At 45.6% G+C, this 24,443-nt stretch overlaps 1 protein-coding gene across 4 annotated transcripts in view; it reads right to left on the minus strand.

Annotated features, from left to right (window-relative positions):
* Nucleotides 1-4,073, minus strand: part of DOCK10 (dedicator of cytokinesis 10) — a 2,208,289-nt gene extending 2,204,216 nt beyond the window's left edge. For all 4 annotated transcript variants that reach the window (XM_069618176.1, XM_069618179.1, XM_069618177.1 and 1 more), the window contains exon 1: nt 3,825-4,073. In XM_069618176.1, the coding sequence (XP_069474277.1) occupies nt 3,825-3,983 (159 nt within the window). In that variant the 5' untranslated portion in view covers nt 3,984-4,073. The remainder of the gene's footprint in view (nt 1-3,824) is intronic.
* Between the last annotated feature and the right edge of the window lie 20,370 nt (nt 4,074-24,443).

Below are 24,443 nucleotides of genomic sequence, written 5' to 3' on the forward strand. Positions count from 1 at the left end.
CACAGTTCCTTGTGTTAATGTAGGCCTTGAAGCCGTTGCTTATAGCAAATTCAGCAGGACTCCCTACTGTGGCCTATTTGTTAACACCCAAATTGATGTTGCAGGGCATTTAAAAAAAGGGAAGCTCTCTGTCATTGGTGGATCAGTGTAGTAACTTATCTCTTTTAATGTCCCCTAATAAGTGTTAATATTTGGGCAATAAAAACCAATGTGTACTTTTGCTTCTGAAATCCTCTAGAAAGCTCAGTTAGTTGTCTGTGACTTCTTTCAAGACAACATTGAGTCACAAAATAGTAAATTGGGTCACTTACTATCAAGATGTCTTCTTACTTGATATAAACAAAATGAGCTTTTTTTGTGGAACTTCAGGTTTTCTTCAGACAATATATGATATGCTCCATAGATCTATCCAAGAATGACCACAACCAGTGCGCCTTATTACAAGTAGACGTATGTGCTTTTCTTTGTCTTGAAGGTACATTTGCAAAACTCCTATAAGATGCTTTTGGATCACATTAGTTTGAATTATGGACCTGGTCAGTTCCATTCAAGGTGGTGACAAGAATATTACAACCGTGCTCCTTGTGCTTAACATATTTCTATAAGAATGTGTGTATATGTCAGCTGGGTTTATTATGCGACGTGTGCACTTTCCAACACATCTCTTTAAAACAGGGCATTCATGAAAGCCAAACAACTCATATTTCTGCCAACTAGACATAAGAAGATATGTGGTCCTGTGCCCACATTGCAGACTGGACACAAGTGCATTTCATCTCACCATGCCATATCTGTCAAAATTAGCTGTCTCTAGAAATAATTCAGTTACCTGTGTAAGCTGTTCAAAAAAAGCTTAATTCGTGATATTGCATCATATAAAACAATATTAATAATAGGGACAAATTATGTGTCCTTACTACCATGTTATGTGCCTCTTGGCAACTTTTTTGTAATGCAACTTTCAATTATTCCCCTGAGTACCAACGCCTGAGGCCACTCTCTGTGACATCATTTTTTGTGGTGTCACTTGTGGCGATGATAAGATTATTGTAATTTGAATTTATTTTGTTTCTATAGCACTTTGCACCAAAGCGCTTACAAAGCTTAATTAAATCGTGTATAATGGTGATATGATGACAAGAAATTCCAGAGAAATAAAAAGCCAGAACAAAGAACAAAACGCACAATGCCGCAAAAGACGAAATGATTAACCAAATCAGCCCAACACAACGAGCGTCCGAATAAAAAACAAACGTGCAGAACAATAACAGGCCATCCAACACACAAACCTAAATGATAACTAGCATGGAAGGGCAGTCTTAAAAGTCTAAGAAGGGAAGCAATAGAGGCCAGTACAAGGATATATATTGCTTTCTTAGTTCAAAGGTCGACATTCACTCCAAATAATTCATAGGGCCTGAGTTACAAAAGCGTGTTTCAATGGGAAAATCATTGTCAAACGTATGAGTCACTCTGCTTCCTTTTTAACTTTGATCCGACAGGTTGCACATGATTTTTAAGTAGAACATTACAAACAGATTGATTTAAAACACATTGCCACAAATATTTTAAAAAATGAAACAGTGCATAGAAACATCTGCATACACAATGGAGTATTGAACTTCAGATAATGAATGTCAAAGTTGCAGAGAAATGTGAGAGAGTGCGTGTGTGTTTTTGTGTGTGTGTTAGGGTGACCAGATTTCCAAACCGAAAAACTGGGATGACAACAACATAAAAGAAGGAAAACCCCATTGCTGCCGACCCATTGCCACACTTCCCCAACACACACAACCACCACCCAACACTTTTTCCAGCACTTCTCCTTTCTATAAATTATATATAATCTATATTGTGCAGTTTTGTCTGTGAATCTTGGCATGTTAATTAAAAACAAGCTTTCGCTCTAATTGATATTACATGGCTTGCTGTACAAGGAGTTCCTAACCAGTGTCTGTGGCACAGTCAGTAAGTGTTTCGGCTCGTACTTGAAAGGTTGGGGCTTCGAGCCAATCCTCCAACTTCAAAATTCTGAAAGTGCTGGGAAAATAATTACAATTATAACTGTTGTCACCCGCCCTTTGCCCAAAACCATGACAGGGTTTTTAAATTTACAAAACTCTCGGGACAGGGGCCAGTGGTCACCCTAGTGTGTGTGTGTGTGTGTGTAGGGTAGTGACTCACAAGAGATATGGCTACACTACAGGTGCTAACCGACGGTTGATTGGTGCTTGGGGGCAATTTGATCAGATGACTCCATGTCAGCAGGACCCTAACTTTCTATTTCTTGGCTTTCATTTAGAAAAGAATTGCAACTGTCAGCTGTAGCATTGTTTAACTTCGACTGGACAAAATAGTCTTAAGCATCAGATACTGACTGATGGCTTAAGGAAGGCAAACCAAGGTCTGGAAAACTGGTGCCAGGCTGACACTGAGCCATTTTTGTTAGATAAGTGGTCTGCAACCTTTTGATCTCCAGAATGTTCAGACTAGACCTCGCACAAGGTCTATCTAACACCGTACATGGTGGGGGATCATGGGAGATATAGTTCAGGACATCTGGAGTGCAGCGTGCTACACACCCTGTTAGGCAGAGGAGGACACAAAGACTTCAATTACCATGGCATGGGTTGGCGCTGAAAACAAAAGGCACAACGGCTATCAAGGAGTATAGGACTGGTTTGGAACTGCCTTAAAATTGGGGCAGGGAAGAGATGCCATCAGTAGAGCAGATGGGGCAAGGGTAACAGATGGTGAGCGATCACATAGCTGGCAAGTGGCTGCATTTCATGTGTGATACTTTAGGCCAGTCATGCAGTTGTGCATTGCACCTTGGGATTTGTAGTCCCATATTTTCCTTGGGAAAACAGTAAAGCACAAGTCACAGCTGCCACTCGCACAATCAGAACTGGCGGAATGTGTCACTCATGGTCCAGGGCAATTGGCAGATGTGTGTAATAGAATTTGGACCTCCATGCTAAAGCATAGACACAGTGACAGGATCGTGGCATGCTGTTATTTTCAACACACGTAAAAAGTGGTATTTTAAAGCACTCTCACAAGTTGAAACCATATAGATGGGTGGAAAGAGTAAGAGTTAAGACTTCTCCCTGACCTAGTAACCCACCATTCGTCCCCTGTGATGCTGCCCCAAATCCTTCCAAAACGCCAAACACTCCATCGCGCTGGAAACCATTCGCTCACCTCTACTCGAGTAGACGGGACAGATATAACACCTTTCCTGCATGTGTGAGTATCTCAATTATAATACACAACAACTAGTGGCGCTCAAAGTAAGAAAGTTGCTAAAATCACAGCCACGGCCATCTTCCCAGACGCCGTGACATGAAAGTGTGATTCACACTATTCCACCCACCAACAAATATCTGCTTCACAGTTTCCCATAATTTAGGAGTATGAAAAATGCACGTTTCACTCTCTTAGGATAATTTTTGGAAATGCTTCCTTCAGATCACATAATCGCTTTCCTGCAGAGAACCGTGTTACCAGGTAAACTATCTAAGAGCAAAAGATCAGATGTTCGCATGCACTTGTCCTCAATGCGTTCACATCCTGACATGCCGGCATGCAATTTACCATCGGGCTACGTCATGGAAACAATAAACAGATGTTACGGTTAATTGGCGCGTCAATCGTGCGAATTTAGCTTCATCATGAGGCACAAACATGCACTTCAAAGCAGCAGTCATTTCAAAGCAGCCGTCGTCCTGTCATTGGCCAGGTACAGGGCGGGATAACATTACTTTGCCCAGACAGAAAAAAACAATTTCAACATTCTCACTGCGTGATCAGATCTTCCGTACCATTATGAGTGTGCGTGGTCTGCTTATCTCATCAGCGCTATCCAGGAGCACAGTCTCGTGCGTCAATTCCTCTTGTCGCTGCGTGCAGATGTGTGCACAGTTCCTCTGCACCACAGCCCGCAACGCTTGAAGCAAAACAACACTGGCAGCGCAGCCCATAGCTGCATCTTGAAGCCTACAGAATAACTTCACTCTAAATGCTATGTTGGAACAACAGTGGCTCCCTGTCTCTGGAAGCAGCCTACTTTGCAGCTGTTGCCAGCCGACTGGCCAATCGGCGCCACGTATCGTGATCACCTGACCTTAACCACACAGCTTGGATACAGAGATAGGAAAGACTTGATCCGCTGGAGCTACACGCACTCCGAAATAATAAGAAAGCTTTACGTCTACACGTATTCTACATGCTAGTGAGGTCACTGATTTCCTGTTGCGTTTCTCTTTTTTAAATAAATATTATACATTGCAGTCCCGGCTTCAATGGAGTGGAAATTAAACCATCTTTTAAAATTATGTAAGCAAACGTAAGAGTAAAATGCAAGGCACTCTTATTGCAGATTTTACACAGTTACACCCATGAGCAACTCAGTGCAGAGTAAAATAATAGCGATGCAGGCAAAATGTGAAAAGGCCACAGTTTATATGTGGCTTGGTTTATATATAAAACAGATGTGATGTCTGGATTTGTAAAGTAAAAACTGCCTACTAAACACCTACTTGAATATTTTCTTTAGCTTTGCGGTTCGCATTTTATTTCTTATAAACATCGAATATCTGAGGAGTACAAGGCACACAGTTTTGCATCCGTTCACATTCAATCACAACCCGGCACATGGGTACAAGGTCAGCTCTTCTTTGGAAATCCTATTGGTATTCTCGACTCAGCTGGATGATCCAAACTGAATTTGTAAAGGGCATGCGTGGTTGTATCTGAACCCCACATGTAAAAGACGCTCGAATTCAAGGCAGGGTCAGCATTCAGGAATACCATAGAATGATTGGAGATAAGGGTGCATGTGGCATTTAAAATGTTGATCGATATTTATAAAACAGTGATTTAGGTCTAATGCTGCTTAAAGTATGCATCTCCCATACAGCCCCTTTACACAGGACACCTAGGTGACCTTCAATCGAGGGACCCCCATCACCACATCTCTCAGTGTACACTGATTGCTGGTAGTTGCACTTAGTTGGGCCTTAATTATCAGGACTTTTAGATTATTTATTTATTTATTTATTTGGATTTATAAAGCACCCAGCGGCCCAGAGGCATTGTGGCGGTGTTACAGAATATTCACTAGATGCATGTTATGACATTTGTTTCAGAGGCAGTTCTAGACATTCAATGATAGTGTTTAACGTTGTTCCGAGGTTACAGAGGAACAATGATGGTGGCAGTGCAGTATGGTAACGGTTTAGTTAAACAACTTTATTTTTAGTACTTTTCTGAACGTTGTGAGGGATTCTTAATTTCTTAAACTGAGCGGAAGCGAGTTCCAAGCTTCAGGGGCTTGTACTTCAAAGCTGGTTCCGCCTGACATGACATCGGCTCTACTTCCTTAGAGACCAATGGTATTTGATATCAGTAAGAGACCATAACATTCTTTGAAAAGCCTACTTTCCAAAGTGTATTGATGGGGGCAGATCTATTTTGTGGCATGCAGCTCTACTGTGGAATACACTTCCTGTGCCTTTGAGAGTTGTAGCAGATTGCCTGTCCTTCAGAAGAGTGTTTATGGCATGGCTAACGCCATAGAGGACTGCATGGTCTGCACTTGCGCGATCTGAATAACAATGCCTAGTAAGATAGTTTGTTTTGTCCTCTCTTTGTTTGTCTCCTCTTCCTTGTCTTGTCGCGCCTAGAAACACTTGTGTACAGGCGCGTTATAAATGACTTATATCATATTATTACCATCACAAAAGCATTTGGTCTATTATGGGTTGTGACTGTTAGGGAGAATTCTCTGTTTAGGCTGAATTTCCTAACCTAGTGAGTCCCCCAGCAGCGTTGCTGGATTTCTGGAGTTTGTTTTTGTCCATCCTGCCAAGAGTGAGACTCTTTTCTCCCCCTCTTGGACATGAATGTGGTTGATTCCTGTGAATGCCAATGTGTTCTATGGGCTATGGGGTCTTTTACTCCATAGGGTCTCATGTGTTTTACTATGTGAGTTACACCGCACCCTCCGTGCCGTAACACTGGGGCGTCCTAGAGGATCCCCACCATAGACTCCATACCCTGGGACTGACTGTCTCCCAAGGCATGTAAAGTCACCATTGGCTTTACTAGACCTAAATTTACTAACAGAACTAGTACAAACCATCCTATTGTGGACGTACTAGTAGGGGTAATTTGATTACCCCTGGGTCTGTTATTCAAGGGGGCACTGTCCCGTCCCCCCTCATCGAGTTTTGGCTGGTGGCAGTGGAAACTACTTTTTATTTTCGACCCCGAATATAACTCTATGGGATTCTTCCCATTGTTGGAGGCTAATACTTTTTCCCGTTAGTCCCTAACATACCGCCGGTTTATTTGTCTTAAATAAATCTACCGGTTGGTATTTTTCTGCCAGAACTCGGTTTTTAAAATGGCGTCTGTGTTCACCTCTGTAACTCCGAACCAAAGGTTGAGCCCTTTGTTCCACTTTTGGCGGGCTTCTACACAGAGGCCCTCCAGAGTGGTGCCATTCTGTCTGGGTACCACAGGGGGCGTGGGAGGGGGTTTAGGCACCCTGGACTGAGTTGCCTTGCCAACTCAAGTCGCACTCTGGTGTGATTGGCCCAAGTGGTGAGCCACCCCGCTCACCACTTAGCGTGTTTTGATTGACAGCTAGGCTGAATGAATGGGGGTTTGCTGCATAAAAGCAGGGCTTTTGGGACTGGATCTTCAGAAGTCGCCACAGGACCTAAGAATCCAACGAGGGTAAAGCTGAGCCGACCTGCAACGACGACACCTCCGGTGGAGCCCTGCTGAACCGACTCACCACTTCCCAACGACAGAGGAGATCTCCCAGCTGGAAAGTCCTCTCCCCCTGACTGGTGGGAACAACCAGTCCCTTTGCTTTTTCTTCGCTTCCAGGGCGTAGTGGTCGAATTGCCCATGCTGAGCACCCCGGCAACCGGATAGCCACTAGCCCATACCACAACCAAAAGGTGGTGCCTTGTGACGGAGCACTCCGCGGCTGGTCTCTTCCCTGGTGGTGCAACGGTCTTCATCTTTCCTTCGACAACGAGATCATCTCATCTCTTGGCAAAGCCCCGACTTGCATCCACCACCAGGAACAACTGCCCCCGCCGGAGCTGTCTCGTCACTTACAAGGTACCGTGTCTGCCTGGCTTCCCTTGTGATGGTTAGCGTGAGGTGTCTTAAATCCTTATCTTCCCATTGGGTCGCCTCCAGACCTTCTTAACTTTTTGTTCTAAACTGGTCCACCCTTTCTGTGACAATTTGCTACAAAGACTCGAAGTGCATTTCCACTGTGATACTTTTTTGGGACATATCGCCTTGCCTCTCTCCGAGTGGGCGTGGCCTCTGAACTTTGTGATCCACTGGAGACCCTGCCTTACTTATCCTTGCATTTGCTTCATAAAAGAGTGGGTACCGAGTTGGTTTCATACCCTGCCTTTTCTCTCCCGTTCTAACGAATATTAGAGTGCCATCTAGGTTAAAGCATTCACCTCTGTCTGCAAATAAGTGGTGCCGTTGAACCTAAACTTGTCGAAATATTGTTAGAGGAGTGAGATACTTATAGTAATTGTAATTGAAGTTGTTTGCCGTATTAGTGCCAGTGTGTTTTTCATAGATGTGTTTTTATAAATAAATAACTATATATCTTTACACCCAAGCTCTGTTCTGTGTCCTACTGTTCTACTGTGTAAATTGCCCTATTTTGTATACTCCACATACTGCCTAACTCTTCTTGAGGGAAGTCTGACTGCTCAGCCACAGCTACCAAGTGAATCTGTGTGGTACAGACTGCTACCAAGTGGGTTTACTGCCAAACACCTGTAGGCCTAAATCTTTTGTAGTGGTCCCAGAGGAAACTGCACAGGTTTCCGCTTAACAGTGACCCTCTAGCCCATAATGTCCCAGAAGGTTCCGATAGACCTCTTAGGTACCATCTGCAACATGGCATATGCAGTTGAAGACTTGGATCGTGAGGGATTCCCTTACCATTTGCCCAAGTGGAGCCAGGGTTTCATAAGGGTTTACACTTGGAGCAGTCCCTAAGGTTTTACTTCAAATGCATGTCAGTACATGGACCATGGATTCTGACTGTGGCAGAGACAGAAGGCCTCCCACAAGTGTGACATAGTCCCTGGCTGCTGCTAATGTGAGCATTTTATAATAGATCTACATATCTGCACAAAAACAGCAGAGTCCAGCTTCCTCCACACTGTCTGGAGCCAGTGGTCAAAGCTGGTGCATCCAAAATGGAGGTGCCGCCATGGTCCGGCAGAAGCAGCTCAATTTGGGGCTGCCTCGTGGGTCAGGGAGGGGGGGACTTTGTCCTGGGGAGGGTGATAGACTTCCGGGGGTTGAGGGGCACGGCCTGAAAGAAGCCCGGGCTAGCCACCTTACCTGCATCTGGGGGGGGGGCGGGCAAGCATACATATAAGGTTGGTCCAGCTTGAAGCCTTCTCTTGCTACCCCGTTGCTGTATCCCACGCGCTCCTGGATTCTCTGGAGATACTTGTGTATCATATTCCTGCATGTCCTGCTTCGTGAAGCTCCACGTCGCGTTCCTGATCAGCAGTTCTGTCGTGCCGGTCATCTGCGGTGTGATGGTGTCGGTCAGGTGAGGTGCGAGAAGGTTCCAGCATCCGAGAAGTAAGGGCTTGTGGATAATGGTGCATGGACCGTCTAGATGTTTAGGCCAGGTGAACATAGGATGGGGGGTCAGGCAAGAGCTCTGAGTGTACAGTGACACATTCGTAGTGAATGACGCGGAGGGGCGGCGCTACGGAGGGGCGGCGCTAAGGGTACCGTAATACTGTGGTTATGTTTAAGGCAGCAGTGCAGGGTTTACTGTAATACTGTATAAAGGTGGGTGAAGGTCCGCGGTGAAAGGCGTGGAGGGGTGGTGCTGGGGTTACGGTGGTATTGTAGAAAATGCTTAGTTTGTTGTGGCGCATGCTCTTAGAGGAAAGGCACTGGAAATGCAGTGTATTGTAAAGTGCTATGTTGGGTGCACGCCATTAGCAAAGGGCCCAGAGGTGCAGCAATCAGTTAGGAATTATTGGGGATGTAGACAGCCGAAGCAAGTATGATCCAAGAGGCATCAGAATAAGGGAATGCTCACCATGAGCCTGGACTCATTTGCAAAGGCAACCAGGATGCAAATCTGAAGGGGGCATTCATCTTAGTTTTGTGATGGAAAAACTTTGTAGCGCTTCCTGGATACGTTTTAGGAAGATCAGGATCTTGTGCCCACCATACTGTGCGGCTTGGCATCCAGTGAGGCATGGAGCGAAGTGGGGGAGTTGGGTGTACAGAGCAACATGCAGGCGACCACGCAATTTGATGGCATGGAGAAGGTCATTGCTATTACACTGGCAGTACCGCCATGGCAGCAGCGATCATGAATGTGAGGTATTTCCTGATTGGGGTGATGTATGGACAGAAATTACGATAATGGCGCCCAGAATGCCACACGTGCACCATGATGAAGGGATTATGGTTATACTGCAGGGGAATCATGTGGTGGGGGAACAACCACCACCCAGGCATCCTACCGTGGTGGTGCAAGGTAGGCAATTGTGCAAGGGTTCTTTTTGCCTGCAATTCAACTTATGATGCAGGATGGAGAGAAAAAAATGTATGTGTGCCTCATGTGGAGTACCATCAGAGGCAAAGGGGGAGACAAAGGAGGAGCATAGGGTTAGCCATGACATGCTAATAGGGTAAGGACATTGCAACATGAAGTTTTATTGCACTCTGAAGCAGGAATGTAAGTGTCCTCTACATTTGCTCTTTTAGGTTGGCAAAAGGAGGAATCTGGTCAGCGATATGGCCCAGAGGAAAAGTAAAACAGGGCGCTCGGACAGCATAGAGCGACAGCAACTAGCAGTGATGGCTAGGTTTCTTGACAAAGCCAAGGAAAGGGGCATGCAGTGAGTACACGACATGCTAGAGGATTGTATCCCTGTGGCAGAAGCACCAGTGCAGCAGCCACCTGCAAGGGCCCCTAGTGCTAAGGCGAGAAAGCCTAAAGTCCCACAAGATGTGCCGGGCAGCAGCGAGCCTCCTGCAAAAAAGAGGAGGCAACATAATACCACTGCAGCTGCTCCAGAAGATGCATTGGCGGGACCATCAGGTGAGGCAGTCGCAGCCTTACCTGCCATTGTAGCACCAGTGGTGGGCCAAACTGGACTCCTGCCAGGGAATGAGATGGGGCATCCAGCTCAAGGACCAGGTGTAGGATCAATTGCTGATAAGTCTACAGGCCCAGGGGCGGGTCACAGTGGCACCTTGAGGTGGGGAACCACAGGGAGGGAGGTTTCAGGTACCAGGTTGGCCAAATATGCTATTTCCACAAGCAATGTATGGGTTGAACGGGCCAAATTCTTTTTGTGTGCATAAAATTGGGGCCGCAAACCAGGGGCCAATGTTCTTGCCCACATTCAATTAGGGTAGTTTGTTTTCAGTTACAGGGGCCGCAGGCAAGCCGCCAGAACAGCCTGTGGCAGGGACAGGGGTGCAGCTGGGTGGGGGCGGGAGGGAAGACTGGTACCCAACAGTCACTGGGGGAACCGCAGGGGGCATTGCCCGCTCTGGCTACACCTTAGAACCCAGTGACGATGGCTCCCATTGTGCCCCCACTAGCTACACCATTGCCAGCACAGGCTGCAGGGGGGCAGCAGTGGTATCAGCTGCTCAGGTGTGGTCTGCAAAGGCAGGGGAGTAAATAACAGTGTCCCATGCAGGGGGCATGGCAGCAGGACCTTTGTCAGCTAACGCACGCGGGAGTGTGGCTCCTCTCTTGTCATCGGGTGGCAGGTTGTGCTGGCATTTAACTAGTGAGGTAAAGGAGAAAATATAGAGAGTGGAATATGTGGATGTTTTTGATCTAATACATAGGGTGTTAAACAGGATATCATATTATGCCTCCTTTATTGTATATATTGGCCTGAGCCCAGTCGCTCTGCGAAGAAATCCGCGTTGCAAGGTTTCGACCTTAGATCGACCTAGCCGCCATTTTGGGAACATCCGCCATTTTGATTTCCACCTCAAAGTCACTCTGTATTCTAAAATGGTGGACAGTGTTCTCCTGCTCGTAACCTTAGCTGTCCTGACCTTTACACAGGTTAATGCCTAAACTGCCTGTAGGCTAAATGTTTGGGTCGTGTAATAAGACCATGTCCTATGTTTGACCTGAAGATCAAAGGATTACTCGCGCCAACAAGTCTGATCCGCAGGCATACATTGAATACAATGTTGTTTAAATACTGAATGTGAGCACTTGTTGAACTGCATTGTATAAAACATTTACCAAGGCTTAATGTCGAATTCTAAGATACACTGTTGCCATTGTGACTTGTTGTTTTATAAACTAGATGTAATCCACATGCATATAGTTGGACTAACTAGAGCCGAACTCGGCACGAACCCTAGTCCAAAAATAATTAACTTGCAGAGGGGCTGGACATTGCGATTGAGAATTGTATAAAAGATGAGGATATGTATACGTCCAGTACCTCTCACTTCTCACACCGAAAGGGCTGGTATGCGTTGTGATGTACTGAGGGCCAGATAGCTATCTGATACTTTGTTCCTTTGTAGACTGTACAGTTATTTGAATAAAGATCTGAGAATCTTTATAAACCCGTGTTTGGTGTATTTCCTTTTGTGGTACTCAGCCTCGATATTTCTCTTTTGCTTTTACAGATGGCGCCCGACTAGGGACCCTCAAGATTGATGCCAGCTCGTTGAAGGTTGACGCGGCTATCGGACCGGGATCGAACGGTGTAAAAAGGTGCCCCTTTCTCGGATGAGACGCGACACCTCAGCAGCGCTGCACAACCTGATCCCTGCACGGTGAGCCCGCGGTCCGAGTCAGCATCTCGACGAGGGTCCATATATCAAGGTGGGCAGATTTGCCGAAATCACCAACAACGAGGCACCTTAGTTAGAAAAATGTGTATTCCGATCGGACCTCCTTAGGATTTGATTAGGTGAGTCTTGACCCGATTCTTAAGTATCCTGATAATTTGTTTTGGCGCATTACACTTGCAAGTGCAATTATTGACCAGGTAACACAAGTATTCTGATATGCCTGGGAAATTGTCTGCCTGTTTCAGGGCGTTATTCCGCATTGACAGACAATCTTTGGAATTTGGCCGACCGGCACCAATGGAGTGGTCGCCGGCGTGTACTATGTACTGTAAGCACAGCATTGGTAGTATAGTATTTAACGATATTTGGCACAGACAAACTAGACATGCTTCCGAACTTCAGTGGCCAATCAATGGTAGTTTTGAAATCCCTCGTATTGAATACTTAGCATCTATATTATTGAAGAAAAAGGCTAGACCTGCAGCATTCGATGTATTAGAAAGAAACTATGCAGCAGTTTAAGAGTAGAGAAAAGCATGTGCGCCGTCATATGACGAACGCCGAACAAGCGTTGTTATATGGCCAGAGTAAACAGTCTGAGCCAGTTAAGAATATGGATAGGGCTTTCTCACTTGGTATCCAGAACATTTATCCTTCTAAAGACTTTCATGTATCTGATGAACTTATAGATAAACTGTTAAATAAACGAAGGCCTGATGCCCCTGCGCCACATCTGTATGTTCCTCTTCCTGCTGTCATTCCTCCTCCTGTTGCTCCTCCTGCTCCTCCTATTGATCCTCTTAATGTTCCTCTTCCTCCCGTTGTTCCTCCTCATGTCGCTGCTCCTCCACCTGCTCCTCCACCTTTGCCTACTGTTACGGGTCCGGTGAGCTTGCCTGCCGCGCCAGCAATAGTACCTCTGTATCCGGATGTTCAAAATTTGCCTACTCTCCCTCTTCCAAGTGGTTCTACACCACTTGTAGTAGATCGGGGAGTGGGATCGAGGGTTGTAACTCATAATACTGTACCTTAAGAGAAAAAGTGTGAGTAAACTGCGTGGGCTAAGCATTGCATGGAGAAGGGTGACCACGCTGATATTCTTGCTACACTTTATAATTTAGATAATTTTCCTGAGAAAACCGTTTTTATTGAGGGATTAGGAATTCATTTATGTGTAATGTGGAACAGACTAAGTGATACAGATCTCCCACAAGGATTAAGGGATCTGAATACTTTATAGAGATACTGCGGAGAAGGTACAAGAGCATGTTGAGAGGGTTTTTGGGTATAGAAGGGAATTGGAAGGGCTAAAGAATGAAGATGTAGATGGTGATAGCTTGGATGTTATGTTCGTACAGAAACGGTTTCCTCCTTGTCGAAAATCGATAACTGAGGAAACACGAATTTGAATGAAAGATGCGATTAGGTGGATCTCAGATACATCGATAGCTCCCGTTGAAGTGTATGACACCTATAGTCAGTATATGCCAGAAATGCAGAGGAAAGTGATACAGATAATGGTAGAGTACCCACAGGATGAGTGCGTAAAAAGAAAGATTTGTTGTCCCGAAGAGTTATTGAGTTTTTATAAGAGGGCTTTTTCGTTTGACACTTCTTCAGCTGCTTTAGCGCTCGATTTAGCTCTGTTGCTTAGTAAGCGTTCAGAGTTGCCTACTTCTCAGCTGCCAATGAGAGAGGTCCCTCCGACATTTGTCCCAAAAGAAGGGATTCCAGCTAATGCTGCAGCAGGTACTGCTGCTCAAGAAATTCCTGCACATTATGTGTCGCAGTTCGTTCACGTCCCGTTCTCGAGACAGGAAGTGAACACCATTAAACAGTTCATTCCCAATATTAGGAAGAATCCGACAATGTTCTACAAAGAAATAGAGTCTGTTTTACAATCCTCAGTATTCACCTTAAGTGATATTGATCTGTTGTTTCCCGTACTCCTGCCCATTGATTTGTAGAAACATATTAGGACTATAGATTATGTACCAGGTTTAGGAGATTCATGGGATACTATGACTAGACTCAATAGAGAAAGACTAGCTGGTGAGAGACCACCACAGGTAATACTAACTTTACCTGATTGAATAGTTACAAAACTGAAGACTATAATTCCTGAAAGAAGGATTATTTGGGACAAGGTTACGGCCTGTGCCCAAGGGAAATCTGAGGGTGCTACCGAGTTCTTCAACCGGTTCAAACAAGTATTTTCAGATTACACTGGGCAGGACTTAAGCACATAGTATGGGAAAAGGTCATTTGTGGACAAATTTGTGTGTGGATTGCTGCCTGACATCCAGTCACAGATCATGTCCTCCGAGAGCGCTTGGCAAGCAAAGTCTCAGTCAGAAGTACTGCACATGGCTCAGTACTACGAGAATCGCGTCAATAACTAAAAGGAAAGAGTTGAAAAGAGAAAAGGTGACTTAAAGACAAAAGTACTATTGCAGCAAATTGTAAGAGGCCCTAGAGAGGGTAATTCGCAATTTAGAGGTCAGTACGTTCCACAAGGAAATGCGCCCTGGGGTCCTGTAAACATTAACCAGTGTGCTTATTGCAGACAAGAGGGTCATTGGTGTGCACAATGCCTGATCCTCCAGGAGAGGTCAAATAACATATTTGGGAATATGGGTAGACGATCCAGAGACCGCCCAGGGGTAGGGGGTCCTGGTAGAGGTCAGATTTCACAATATTCACAGCAACCTTTTTCGCAGGACAATCAGGCATCAAGTGTGGATAATAGAAACATTTTTGACCATCCTTCTGCTGCTTACCTCTCTGAAAAACTTCCTGTCAACAACATTCTGTTTTGCTAGGATTGCCTGAAACAGGGTTTGGAACCAACGCCTATTCCCGTTAATCAGAAAGGTACCTATGTTGAAATGTTAGTGGGTAATAGGAAACATCTATTTTTGATAAACACAGGGGCACAGAAGTGTTCCATTGATGATTTGCGGGTTCCAAACATTCCACTGTCAGGGCAAACCAATGTTTCTGTAGGGTTTTCTGGCACACGAGTAGTCTATCCGGTTTCTTCACTGGTACCTATTTCTTTGGGTCCATTTACGGACCACTGTCCATTCCTTTTGACCACAAATTGTGGAGAGAATTTGTTGGGGTTGAATCTGTTGAAGGAATTAAATGCGGTAATTCATTGTTCTTCTGATGGAGTGCATTTGACAATTTCACCACAGCAACTTTCTGTCTCTCAATTCTTGACCAGACCATTGCCGCCGGAATTTAGAGATGCTCCGGAGCGTTTGTGGGCGATTGACGACAATGATGTCGGTGTTTTGCAAATTGAGCCCGTTAAGATTGTTTTGAAACATGCAGTGAAGTTGCCACGTATTCCCCAGTATAAGATCTCGGTTGATGGTGAGCAAGCTTTGAAATGCATCGTCTCTGATTTTGTGCATCGAGGGGTGATTGAGGAAATTGCAGGTAATTTGTGCAATAGTCTGATTATGCCGTGTACACAAAAGGCGATAATTCAATTCCCTTCCATTTTATTATTGATCTACATGCCATTAATATGATTGTTGCTCCACAATGTCCTATTGTGCCTGATGTGACAACCATGTTGACTATGATCCTGGCTTCAGCTACTTTAGTGTTGTGGATCTAAAGAACGCCTTCTTTAGTATCCCTATACATAAGGACAGTAGATACTTGTTCGCGTTCACCTTAGGGGGACGCTCGTTTACTTTTACCCATGCACCGCAAAGTTACACAGAAAGTCCTAGCATCTATAGTAGGGCTTTGAAAGAGCAGCTCGATACCCTTGAGTTGCCCTCTACTTGTACACTGCTTCAATATGTTGACAACCTGATTTTAGCTGCTGACTCAGAGAGTGCTTGTAAGGAGGGCACTGTGTTGTTGCTTATTCATCTAGCTCAACATGGACACAAAGCTTTGCTTAAAAAATGTCAATATTGTCGACAGGAGGTCGCCTATTTAGGCTATCTCCTGTCAAAGGAGGGAAGAAGGTTGACACCTGAACGGATAAAAATCATTTCTAGCATGTCTGTCCCAAATACACAGAAGAGCCTTGATAGGTATGGCTTCTTACTGTAGGCAGTGGATCCCGAATGTCTCCTTAGTGATTAAACTAATGTTAGCTTTGACGAAGAAGGGCATTTCTTCGACATTGCCGTGGAATTTGGAACACCAGCGAGCATTTGATCTGCTCAAGACTGCATTGTGCTTGGCACCAGTTTTGGGCACACCAAACTATGAAAAGGCCTTTGTGTTGTATGTGCATGAATGTGATGGATGTGCTTTGGCTGTATTAACGCAGGAACATGGAGGGAAGAACAGGCCGTGCGGCTACTTTTCTTCTGCCCTTTATCCTGTAGCATGTGCTTTGCCAAGATGTTTGAGAGCTGTCGCTGCTGCTGCTGCGTCCATTTAAACAGAGCGAGGGAATGGTCCTAGGCCATGCTCTAACCCTGATGGTACCTCACTCTGTAGATATTCTATTAAACAGAACACAAACGCAACACCTCACCTTTGCACGATTAACGAGATACGAATTGATCTTGTTTGCATGTACATCCAAATGAAGAGGTGTTGTGTCCTTAATCCGGCTGAACTTCTACCTTTCCCGCAAGGTGCTGCTTGCAGTGACGAAGAGTCACATGACTGCCTTTACACCACAGAAAAAGAGACTAAAGGCAGAATTGACCTAAGGGACACTCCTTTGAATAATCCGCTAGGGGAGCTGTTTTGTGACGGCTCCTGTTTCAAACTCCTGGATGGTACACCCACAGCTGCTTATGCAATCACCACATTTAGCACGGTCGTGGAGACCAAAAGAATCACGCATAACTCTGTGCAGGCCGCAGAGATTATAGCATTGACCCGAGCTTGTGAACTTTCCAAAGGGCTTACAGTAAATATATATACTGACAGTCAGTATGCCTTTGGGGTGGTTCACAACTTCGGCAGACTTTGGGCAGAAAGAGGTTTCTTGACTTCACATGGTAATAAAATCCAACATGGCTCCTTGATAGTACTGTTACTCTCAGCGCTTGCCCTCCCTACTCAGCTAGCTATCATGGAATGCGCAGCACATCAGAAGGTCATAGACAATGTAGGAAAAGGTAATGCTTTCGCTGACCAGATAGCCAAACAGACTGCCACTGATCCCTCTTCAGAAATGTATACTTCAAGGGAAGCCACAAATGCCTGTACTTTGGACAAGGGTATTGATTCCGTAAAGAATATTCAAGCCGATGCCACGTTAGAAGAATCTAAGAAATGGGCTGAGGGCTTGGGAAAACTGGATGAGGATGGGTGCTGGGTGGACAAAGTTGAAGGGAAATGGCTATTGCCTGACGCATATTTTATGATGATGGTTGTTATGGCTCATGGTCCCACTCATATTTCTGCTCTAAGGTCACTAAAATGTTTCAAAATTTGTGGGTAAATGATAAAATCCCTAAAGTAGCTGAACGGTTCGTTCAGGGATGTACGATTTGTTTGCAGCACAATGTGGGAAAGGGCACATCAACTCCTAGGGGTAGTTTTGGTCCACCTTCTGTCCCCTCTGAGGAGATTCATTTTGACTTTATCGAAATGGAGCGTTGCCATAATTTTAAGTACGTATTAGTTGTCAACTGTGTCTTTAGCAAATGGGTTGAAGCTTTTCCCGTCAAAGATGCCACAGCCATGACCACGGCAAAGACCATGCTAAAGGAATATTTTCCAAGATTTGGTTTGCCAAGAGTCATCTGGTCAAACAATGGTCCACGTGTTATCGCTGCTGTAATTCTGCAGATGTGCGCGGGATTACAGATCGATAAACGATTCCATTCTACCAGACACGCACAGTGCTGGACTAGTAGAAATACACAACGGCATCATCAAAAACAAGCTTGCTAAGATGTGTGCCAGCACCAAACTAAAATGGCTGGATGCCTTAGCGATCGTATTATTGTCCATGAGGACAACCCCTGAAACTAAGACTGGGCTCTCTCCCTTTGAGGTGGTCATGGGTAGGCCAGCTAACATTTGGAATGTCCCCAGGCCCCGTTCTTTGCGCAAGGTCGATAATGAACTTCTTTCTGACTATTGTGGCCAGTTAACAGAAAATCTGTATTTGATTTATCACCAGGTGCGAGAGCCTTTACCTGTGAAATACGAGGGCCCCGGCCACAGCATACGGCCGGGTGAGTGGGTCCTTACGAAAGCATTCGAGCGATCCTCTTGCCACGCACCTCATTGGCGGGGCCTGCATCAGGTCCCCCTCGTCACACAGACGGCGGTGCGAGTAGCAGGAAAGAAGATTGGATCCAGCCATCCCACATCAAGAGGATTCCACACCCTGTGTCACACGCTACAGAAGATACAGAACCCCTCACCAGTACTGCAACCAATTATCACGAAGCAGTAAACAGCATCGAGAGTGCATCAGAGACTCTCCCCGAGCCCGTGAGGCCTGGGGAAACAGCCATTTCGCCTCCAAACTCTCCAACAGTTTCGTCTTTTGAATTTGTTCCAGATCTTGCATCAGATCCTGCTTTGGATTCGTCGCTTCCAATGGGAAGTGATGACACGTTCACAGATCATTCAGTACCAGGGATCACAAGGTACGATCTGAGTCCGAGGAAATAGACCTACCGCACGGTTCGGCTGTGCCTTCAAAGAAAAATCATCAAGGGCTTGCCTTTTTGGCCAATCATTTGTGTAGAAAGGGATTCTGTTGGCTAGGGTTTGTGAAAGGACTAAGAAGACGCTCGGCCTGGAGGTCGCCAGCAAAAAAACATTGGTGTAAATCGTTTGAAGAACAATGCCTGCAACCGCTCCCACTCATACAGAAAAGATAAGAGACTGTGTGACCAGCTACGGAAATGAACATTCAAATGTGTGGGCCCCGAACACGTATTGTTGCTTAGTAATAATGTTGATTGGTTTTACAATAGTCATTGCCTCAGGATTTTGGCATCTGGAAGAAGTACATCCGCTCGAAAATGTGTTACCCACTGAAAATGTACCCACTGTTCCTACTCCTTTTGTACATCTGCATACTTTATCTCTGAGAGATTCTCAGCACAGACAGAGTTATCACAACAACACTCTATTACTCATCATGAATGCTACACATACCATTCTTAATAGGTCTAACTGTTGGGTTTGTTCGCATTTACCGCAACACGGGGATAAGGGCTGGGTTGGTATATTCATCCTTTACCTTTGACAACTGCTTGCTATGCTTCTCTTAGAGCACTATTCTTTGGCCGATGGAACAATAGCATCTCAGGGAACTTTGATGGGACGAACTTGAACGATTTTGAAAGACGTGTTCTGATGCCCCTGGGATGCTCACTAGTTGCGAATAGGAGCAAGCCAAATGTTGCTTCTATTAGGCCTTTTGACAGACTGTCCCGTCCTTTCCAATCTTTAATTTCTTTTAAAATGGCTCCTACAGGCAATAGGGATGCCACGCCACCTTCTTATACAGTTAACCACAGCCCCAATTCAGTTTCTTCCTGCATACAGAGGAATGGTACACAGTCAATGGGTGATTTTAAAGGTTGCACCAATGTTGCGAATTTGACTAGTGAGAACAGACCTTTGTATGTAGGCGAACCTGTCTACTTTGTTTGCGGTAATGTAGCATTTCCATGGTTACCCAGGGATTGGCAGGGAACTTGTTATTTAGGGATTCTGTTACCCGGGGTATTCACTGCTAGCACTATAGAAATTTCAAAGGCTCGTCCACGGCGGGACGAGATTGGCGATACTTCATCACAAGTTCTGGGCGATCTAGATAAATCATTTGTGCCATTTTGGGGGCAAATACTGAACTCAGAAGATATCAGGGGACTAGCGAGAGTACTGGAGAGGACCATCAACCGGACCACTGACATACTCTATAATATGACGTTAGAACAGAAAGCAATAAGGTTAGTGGAACTTCAGAACCAGATGGCACTAGATGTCATCCTGGCTGAACGTGGTGGGGTATGTAAATTAGTGGGATCCGCTTGCTGCGTTTTCGTGCCAGATTCCTCCCCAACGATTTCCATAGCAATCCAAAATCTGTACGTCATTAGTTCAGAAGTGCATGTTCCCGAGGGAAACTGGGAACTTAGCTCTTGGATCTGGGACCTCCTACGATCTTGGGGATGGAAGTTACTTTCGGTCTTGATGATTATTTTAGGTATTCTGTTGTTTCTTTGCTGCTGTATACAATGTCTTCCTGGTATATGTTCGATGTTAGGAGGATGTTGTGCACAAGCGATGGGTGCATTAGGGCACAGAGTATATGCCCCAGAGAAGATCTCCAATGAATTCATGCTGAAAGAAATCTTAGTATCCGACCTCATGGCAATTGATATTTCCGATAGTGATTCAGGAAGTATGGACTTTGAGACGTGGAGTTACTCATGAAGTGCCTAGAAGTAGTTTAGCGCTTGGCTTAGGCCAAAAGGAGGGTTTGTTAAATGGGATATCATATTATGCCTCCTTTATTGTATATATTGGCCTAAGCCCAGTCGCTCTGTGAAGAAATCCGCATTGTAAGGTTTCGACCTTAGATCGACCTAGCCGCCATTTTGGGAACATCCGCCATTTTGATTTCCACCTCAAAGTCACTCTGTATTCTAAAATGGTGGACAGTGTTCTCCTGCTCGTAACCTTAGCTGTCCTGACCTTTACACAGGTTAATGCCTAAACTGCCTGTAGGCTAAATGTTTGGGTCGTGTAATAAGACCATGTCCTATGTTTGACCTGAAGATCAAAGGATTACTCGCGCCAACAAGTCTGATCTGCGGGCATACATTGAATACATTGTTGTTTAAATACTGAATGTGAGCACTTGTTGAACTGCATTGTATAAAACATGTACCAAGGCTTAATGTCAAATTCTAAGATACACTGTTGCCATTGTGACTTGTTGTTTTATAAACTTGATGTAATCCACATGCATATAGTTGGACTAACGAGAGGCGAACTCGGCACATACCCTAGTCTAAAAATAATTAACTTGCAGAGGGGCTGGTCATTGCGATTGAGAATTGTATAAAAGATGAGGATATGTATACGTCCAGTACCTCTCACTTCTCACACCGAAAGGGCTGGTATGCGTTGTGATGTACTGAGGGCCAGATAGCTATCTGATACTTTGTTCCTTTGTAGACTGTACAGTTATTTGAATAAAGATCTGAGAATCTTTATAAGCCCGTGTTTGGTGTATTTCCTTTTGTGGTACTCAGCCTCGATATTTCTCTTTTGCTTTTACAAGGGGTGCCAACTCTGAGAAAAAGCAAGAGGGGAATGATTCATCCTTCAAGAATAGGAAGATATGGGTGGATAAGCGCATTTCCAATTCGATTACTGGTTTTTCCATATATGCAAGTGTTCTGATAGAAAAGAAGCCGGAGCTGGGCGGGGCCTTTTTTATTATCTTAACACCATTGTGTGAGCACAGCGCAAGTATGATCAGGCTGCGTGGCTAAAGTATGATACCCAGTTCTGGCAGATGAAAGCTAATCAGCCCGCAATGAGGTGGTACCAAAGGGATGTAAAAAGTTTGTTGGATTAGTTGACCCCGGCTGGTGAGCAAAGCAAGGCTCCCCACTCCTTTCTTGCAGCATAACCTAATGTTTTCCGCCTCTCCAATAGGGCAAGGGACGCTAAATCCGTTTGTTGGCAGTAATAAAAAGTGTGTGTGAAAGGGGCCCCTTGTAGGGTCAAGCACATTTGTTCCTCCCACACTGAAAGCAAGTGCTTCAAGAAACAGAAAGACCGGGAACAGAGGAAGTGAGCATGGGACGGGGTGGAAAAAGGGGTGGCTGAGGTGGAGCAGTGTACCGCAGCCAAATCCCTGGCTATATTTCAGGGACTGGAGTCATGGTTGAGTAGTTACCCACGGCCAGCTGATGCTTGTTTTTTGTACCATGGTTTCCTGGAAGGTTTTAGAATCCCTTCCGCCGGCACTAGTAGTGCGTCAATCCCAAAAAATCAGGAATCATTATTGTTCGATCCAGGGACAGTAAGGAAGAAGATCGGGAAAGAGTTTGGCCAGAGTAGCAGGGCCATTCAGTATCCCTCCTTTTCCTGATTTTATCTGCTCCCTGCTAGGTCTAGTGCCCAAAAAGGAGAAATGGGAGTTTTGACTCCACCCTTTCCTTCTCCGCCCACATCTCTGAGGTCTCTAAAAAGTCAAATTGCCGACTGCACCTCCTCAGAGGTACTCTGCCTTTCCTCTCCTTCCCCCAGAAGCTCATGGTATCCCAAGCTCTGGTTCTCTCTCAGCTTGGACTATTGTAACAGCCTCTTTCTAAATCTACCTGCCTCTACTCTCCGCCCTCTGCAACTAATCCAGAACAGGACTGCAAGACTTGTCCTTGGCCTCAAGCCCTGGGATCGTATCTCTCCAGCTCTGAAATCTCTCCATTGGCTCCCAGTGGATGCAAGAATTACATTCAAAACCCTCTGCATTGTACACAAGGTTTTCTGGGGCCTGGGTCCAAAATACCTTCAGCTATCCCTCCGCAAATACCTCCCCTCTCGAGCTCTTCACTCCTCTACCTCCAACTCCCTCAGGGTCAGTCGTTTTTCAAAGAAACGAGCTGGGGGTAGATCTCTGTCTTCGGCTGGGGCCCTCCTCTGGAACAGCCTCCCTGCCAAACTTGAGGAGAACCATCTCTGGGTCCAGAAGCACCTCAAGACCTTCCTCTTTTCTTCTGCCTTCGCTCCCCCTCTCCCCTGCTGATCTGTTCTCTCTTGGCACTGTGCACCTGGCCACCCTCTGTCCTTCGGGCCCAGGTACCTGCTCACCCTGCCACCCTCCCGCACTGCCTCTGGGCCACCCCTTGCACTGGGGTCTGTATCTGTACCCATACAGCCCCCCCTTTTTCTTCCTGCACTTATCAGACCTACCCTGTCTGCTGCCTTTAAACTAGCACTTGCAAATTGCTGGCTGCACTAATACTGTTTGCTTCCTTTATTATTTATTTATTGTTATTTATCTGTTCTCCTCTGCTTCGCACTTTCCACTTCTCCCCCCTTCCATGCACTTTTCCCCTCCTCCTCTCTCATGCACTTGCACGTTCTCAATGTCACTGGGCCTAGTAAGATCGCTGTTTTGTTCTCCCCTGTTCCCCTCCCTTGCCTTGTCGCGCTCTGAAACACTTGTGTACGAGCGCGATAGAAATAAAATCTCAATCAATCCTTTTCATGATTTTATCTGCTCCCCGCTAGGTCTACTGCCCAAAAAGGAGGACTTGAGTTCAGGCTCATTCAAAACTTGTCTTACCCTTCGGGAGAATCCGTGAATGTTGGAATCGACCAAGAGTTATGTGTGGTGTGTTATGCATCTATCGATGTGGTGATCAGCAAACTTGTGGCACTGGGAAAAAGGGGCGTTGATGGCTAAGGCAGACATTTAATTGGCATTTAGTTTGTTGCCGGCGCACCTGGCGGATTTAAGGCTCCTGAGTTTTCAGATTGATGGAGGGCTTTATTTTGACAAATGCATGCCAATGGGGTGCTCCGTCTCATGTGCTTATTTTGAGAAATGTAGCAGTTTCCTTTAATGGCCTTTTGTCAATGATGCAGTTCCGGAGGGAGTGATCCACTATTTAGATGATTTCTTGGTTTTGGGTGCACCTGGGAAGGCATCTTGCGGCAAGGCGTTGGATGCATTCATTAAGATGACAGCTTCTCTGGGGGTCCCATTGGCAGCGGAAAAGACGACTGGCCCTGCCAGTTGTTTAACTTTCCTGGTGATAGAATTGGACTCAGTAAGGGGGGAATCTTGGCTTCCCAGGGACAAGGTTGCAGAATTCCAAGGATCTTTGGAGAGGTGCATGGGAGCTATGAAGGTGACCCTGAAAGTGTTACAGGTACTGGTGGGGCAGTTACATTTCACTTTAAGGGTGATACCTATGGCGAGGCCCTTTTTGTGGAGCATCGCCAGGACTATGGTGGGTTTGCAGGAACAGCATCACCATACTAGATTGTCTACGGGGGTGAAAGAAGACATGAGGTTGTGGTTGACCTTCTTGAAGAATTTTAATGGTAGAGTGCTGTGGCCCTCGCCACCAGCCACGACTGGTGAGATTGCTTTGTTCACGGATGCAGATGGATCGGTGGTTTTTGGGGCAGTGTTTGGTTCAAAGTGGTGCATGCAATGGGGGCCCTTGGAATGGGTGCCGTCAGGTTTGACTAGTAATGTGACATTTTTGGAGCTGTTCCCGATTCTAGTGGCGATACGAGTGTGGGGGGAACGAGCTGGCAGGGAAATGCTTTGGCTTCTGGTCGGACAGTATGTCAGTTGTTCAGGTGATTAACAGTCAAACCGCATAATGTGGGCTGGTGCTCTGTGTCTTGAAACACCTGATATTGTACTGTTTACTATATGGAATTGTGTTTAGGGCAAGCCAAGTTCCAGGGTTCATCAATAATGCAGCAGATGCTTTGTCCCGTTTTAAGATGGTGGAGTTTCAGAGGTGGTGCCCGATGGTGGATGAGAAAATGGCAGAGTTCCCTTTGGACTTATGGAACATTGGAGCCCAAGGCTCATCACGTTAATAGCCTCTGCAGTCCAGCCA

Source organism: Ambystoma mexicanum, chromosome 10 (genome assembly GCF_040938575.1).
Source record: "Ambystoma mexicanum isolate Mex_15411 chromosome 10, UKY_AmexF1_1, whole genome shotgun sequence".
Classification (NCBI taxonomy): domain Eukaryota; kingdom Metazoa; phylum Chordata; class Amphibia; order Caudata; family Ambystomatidae; genus Ambystoma; species Ambystoma mexicanum.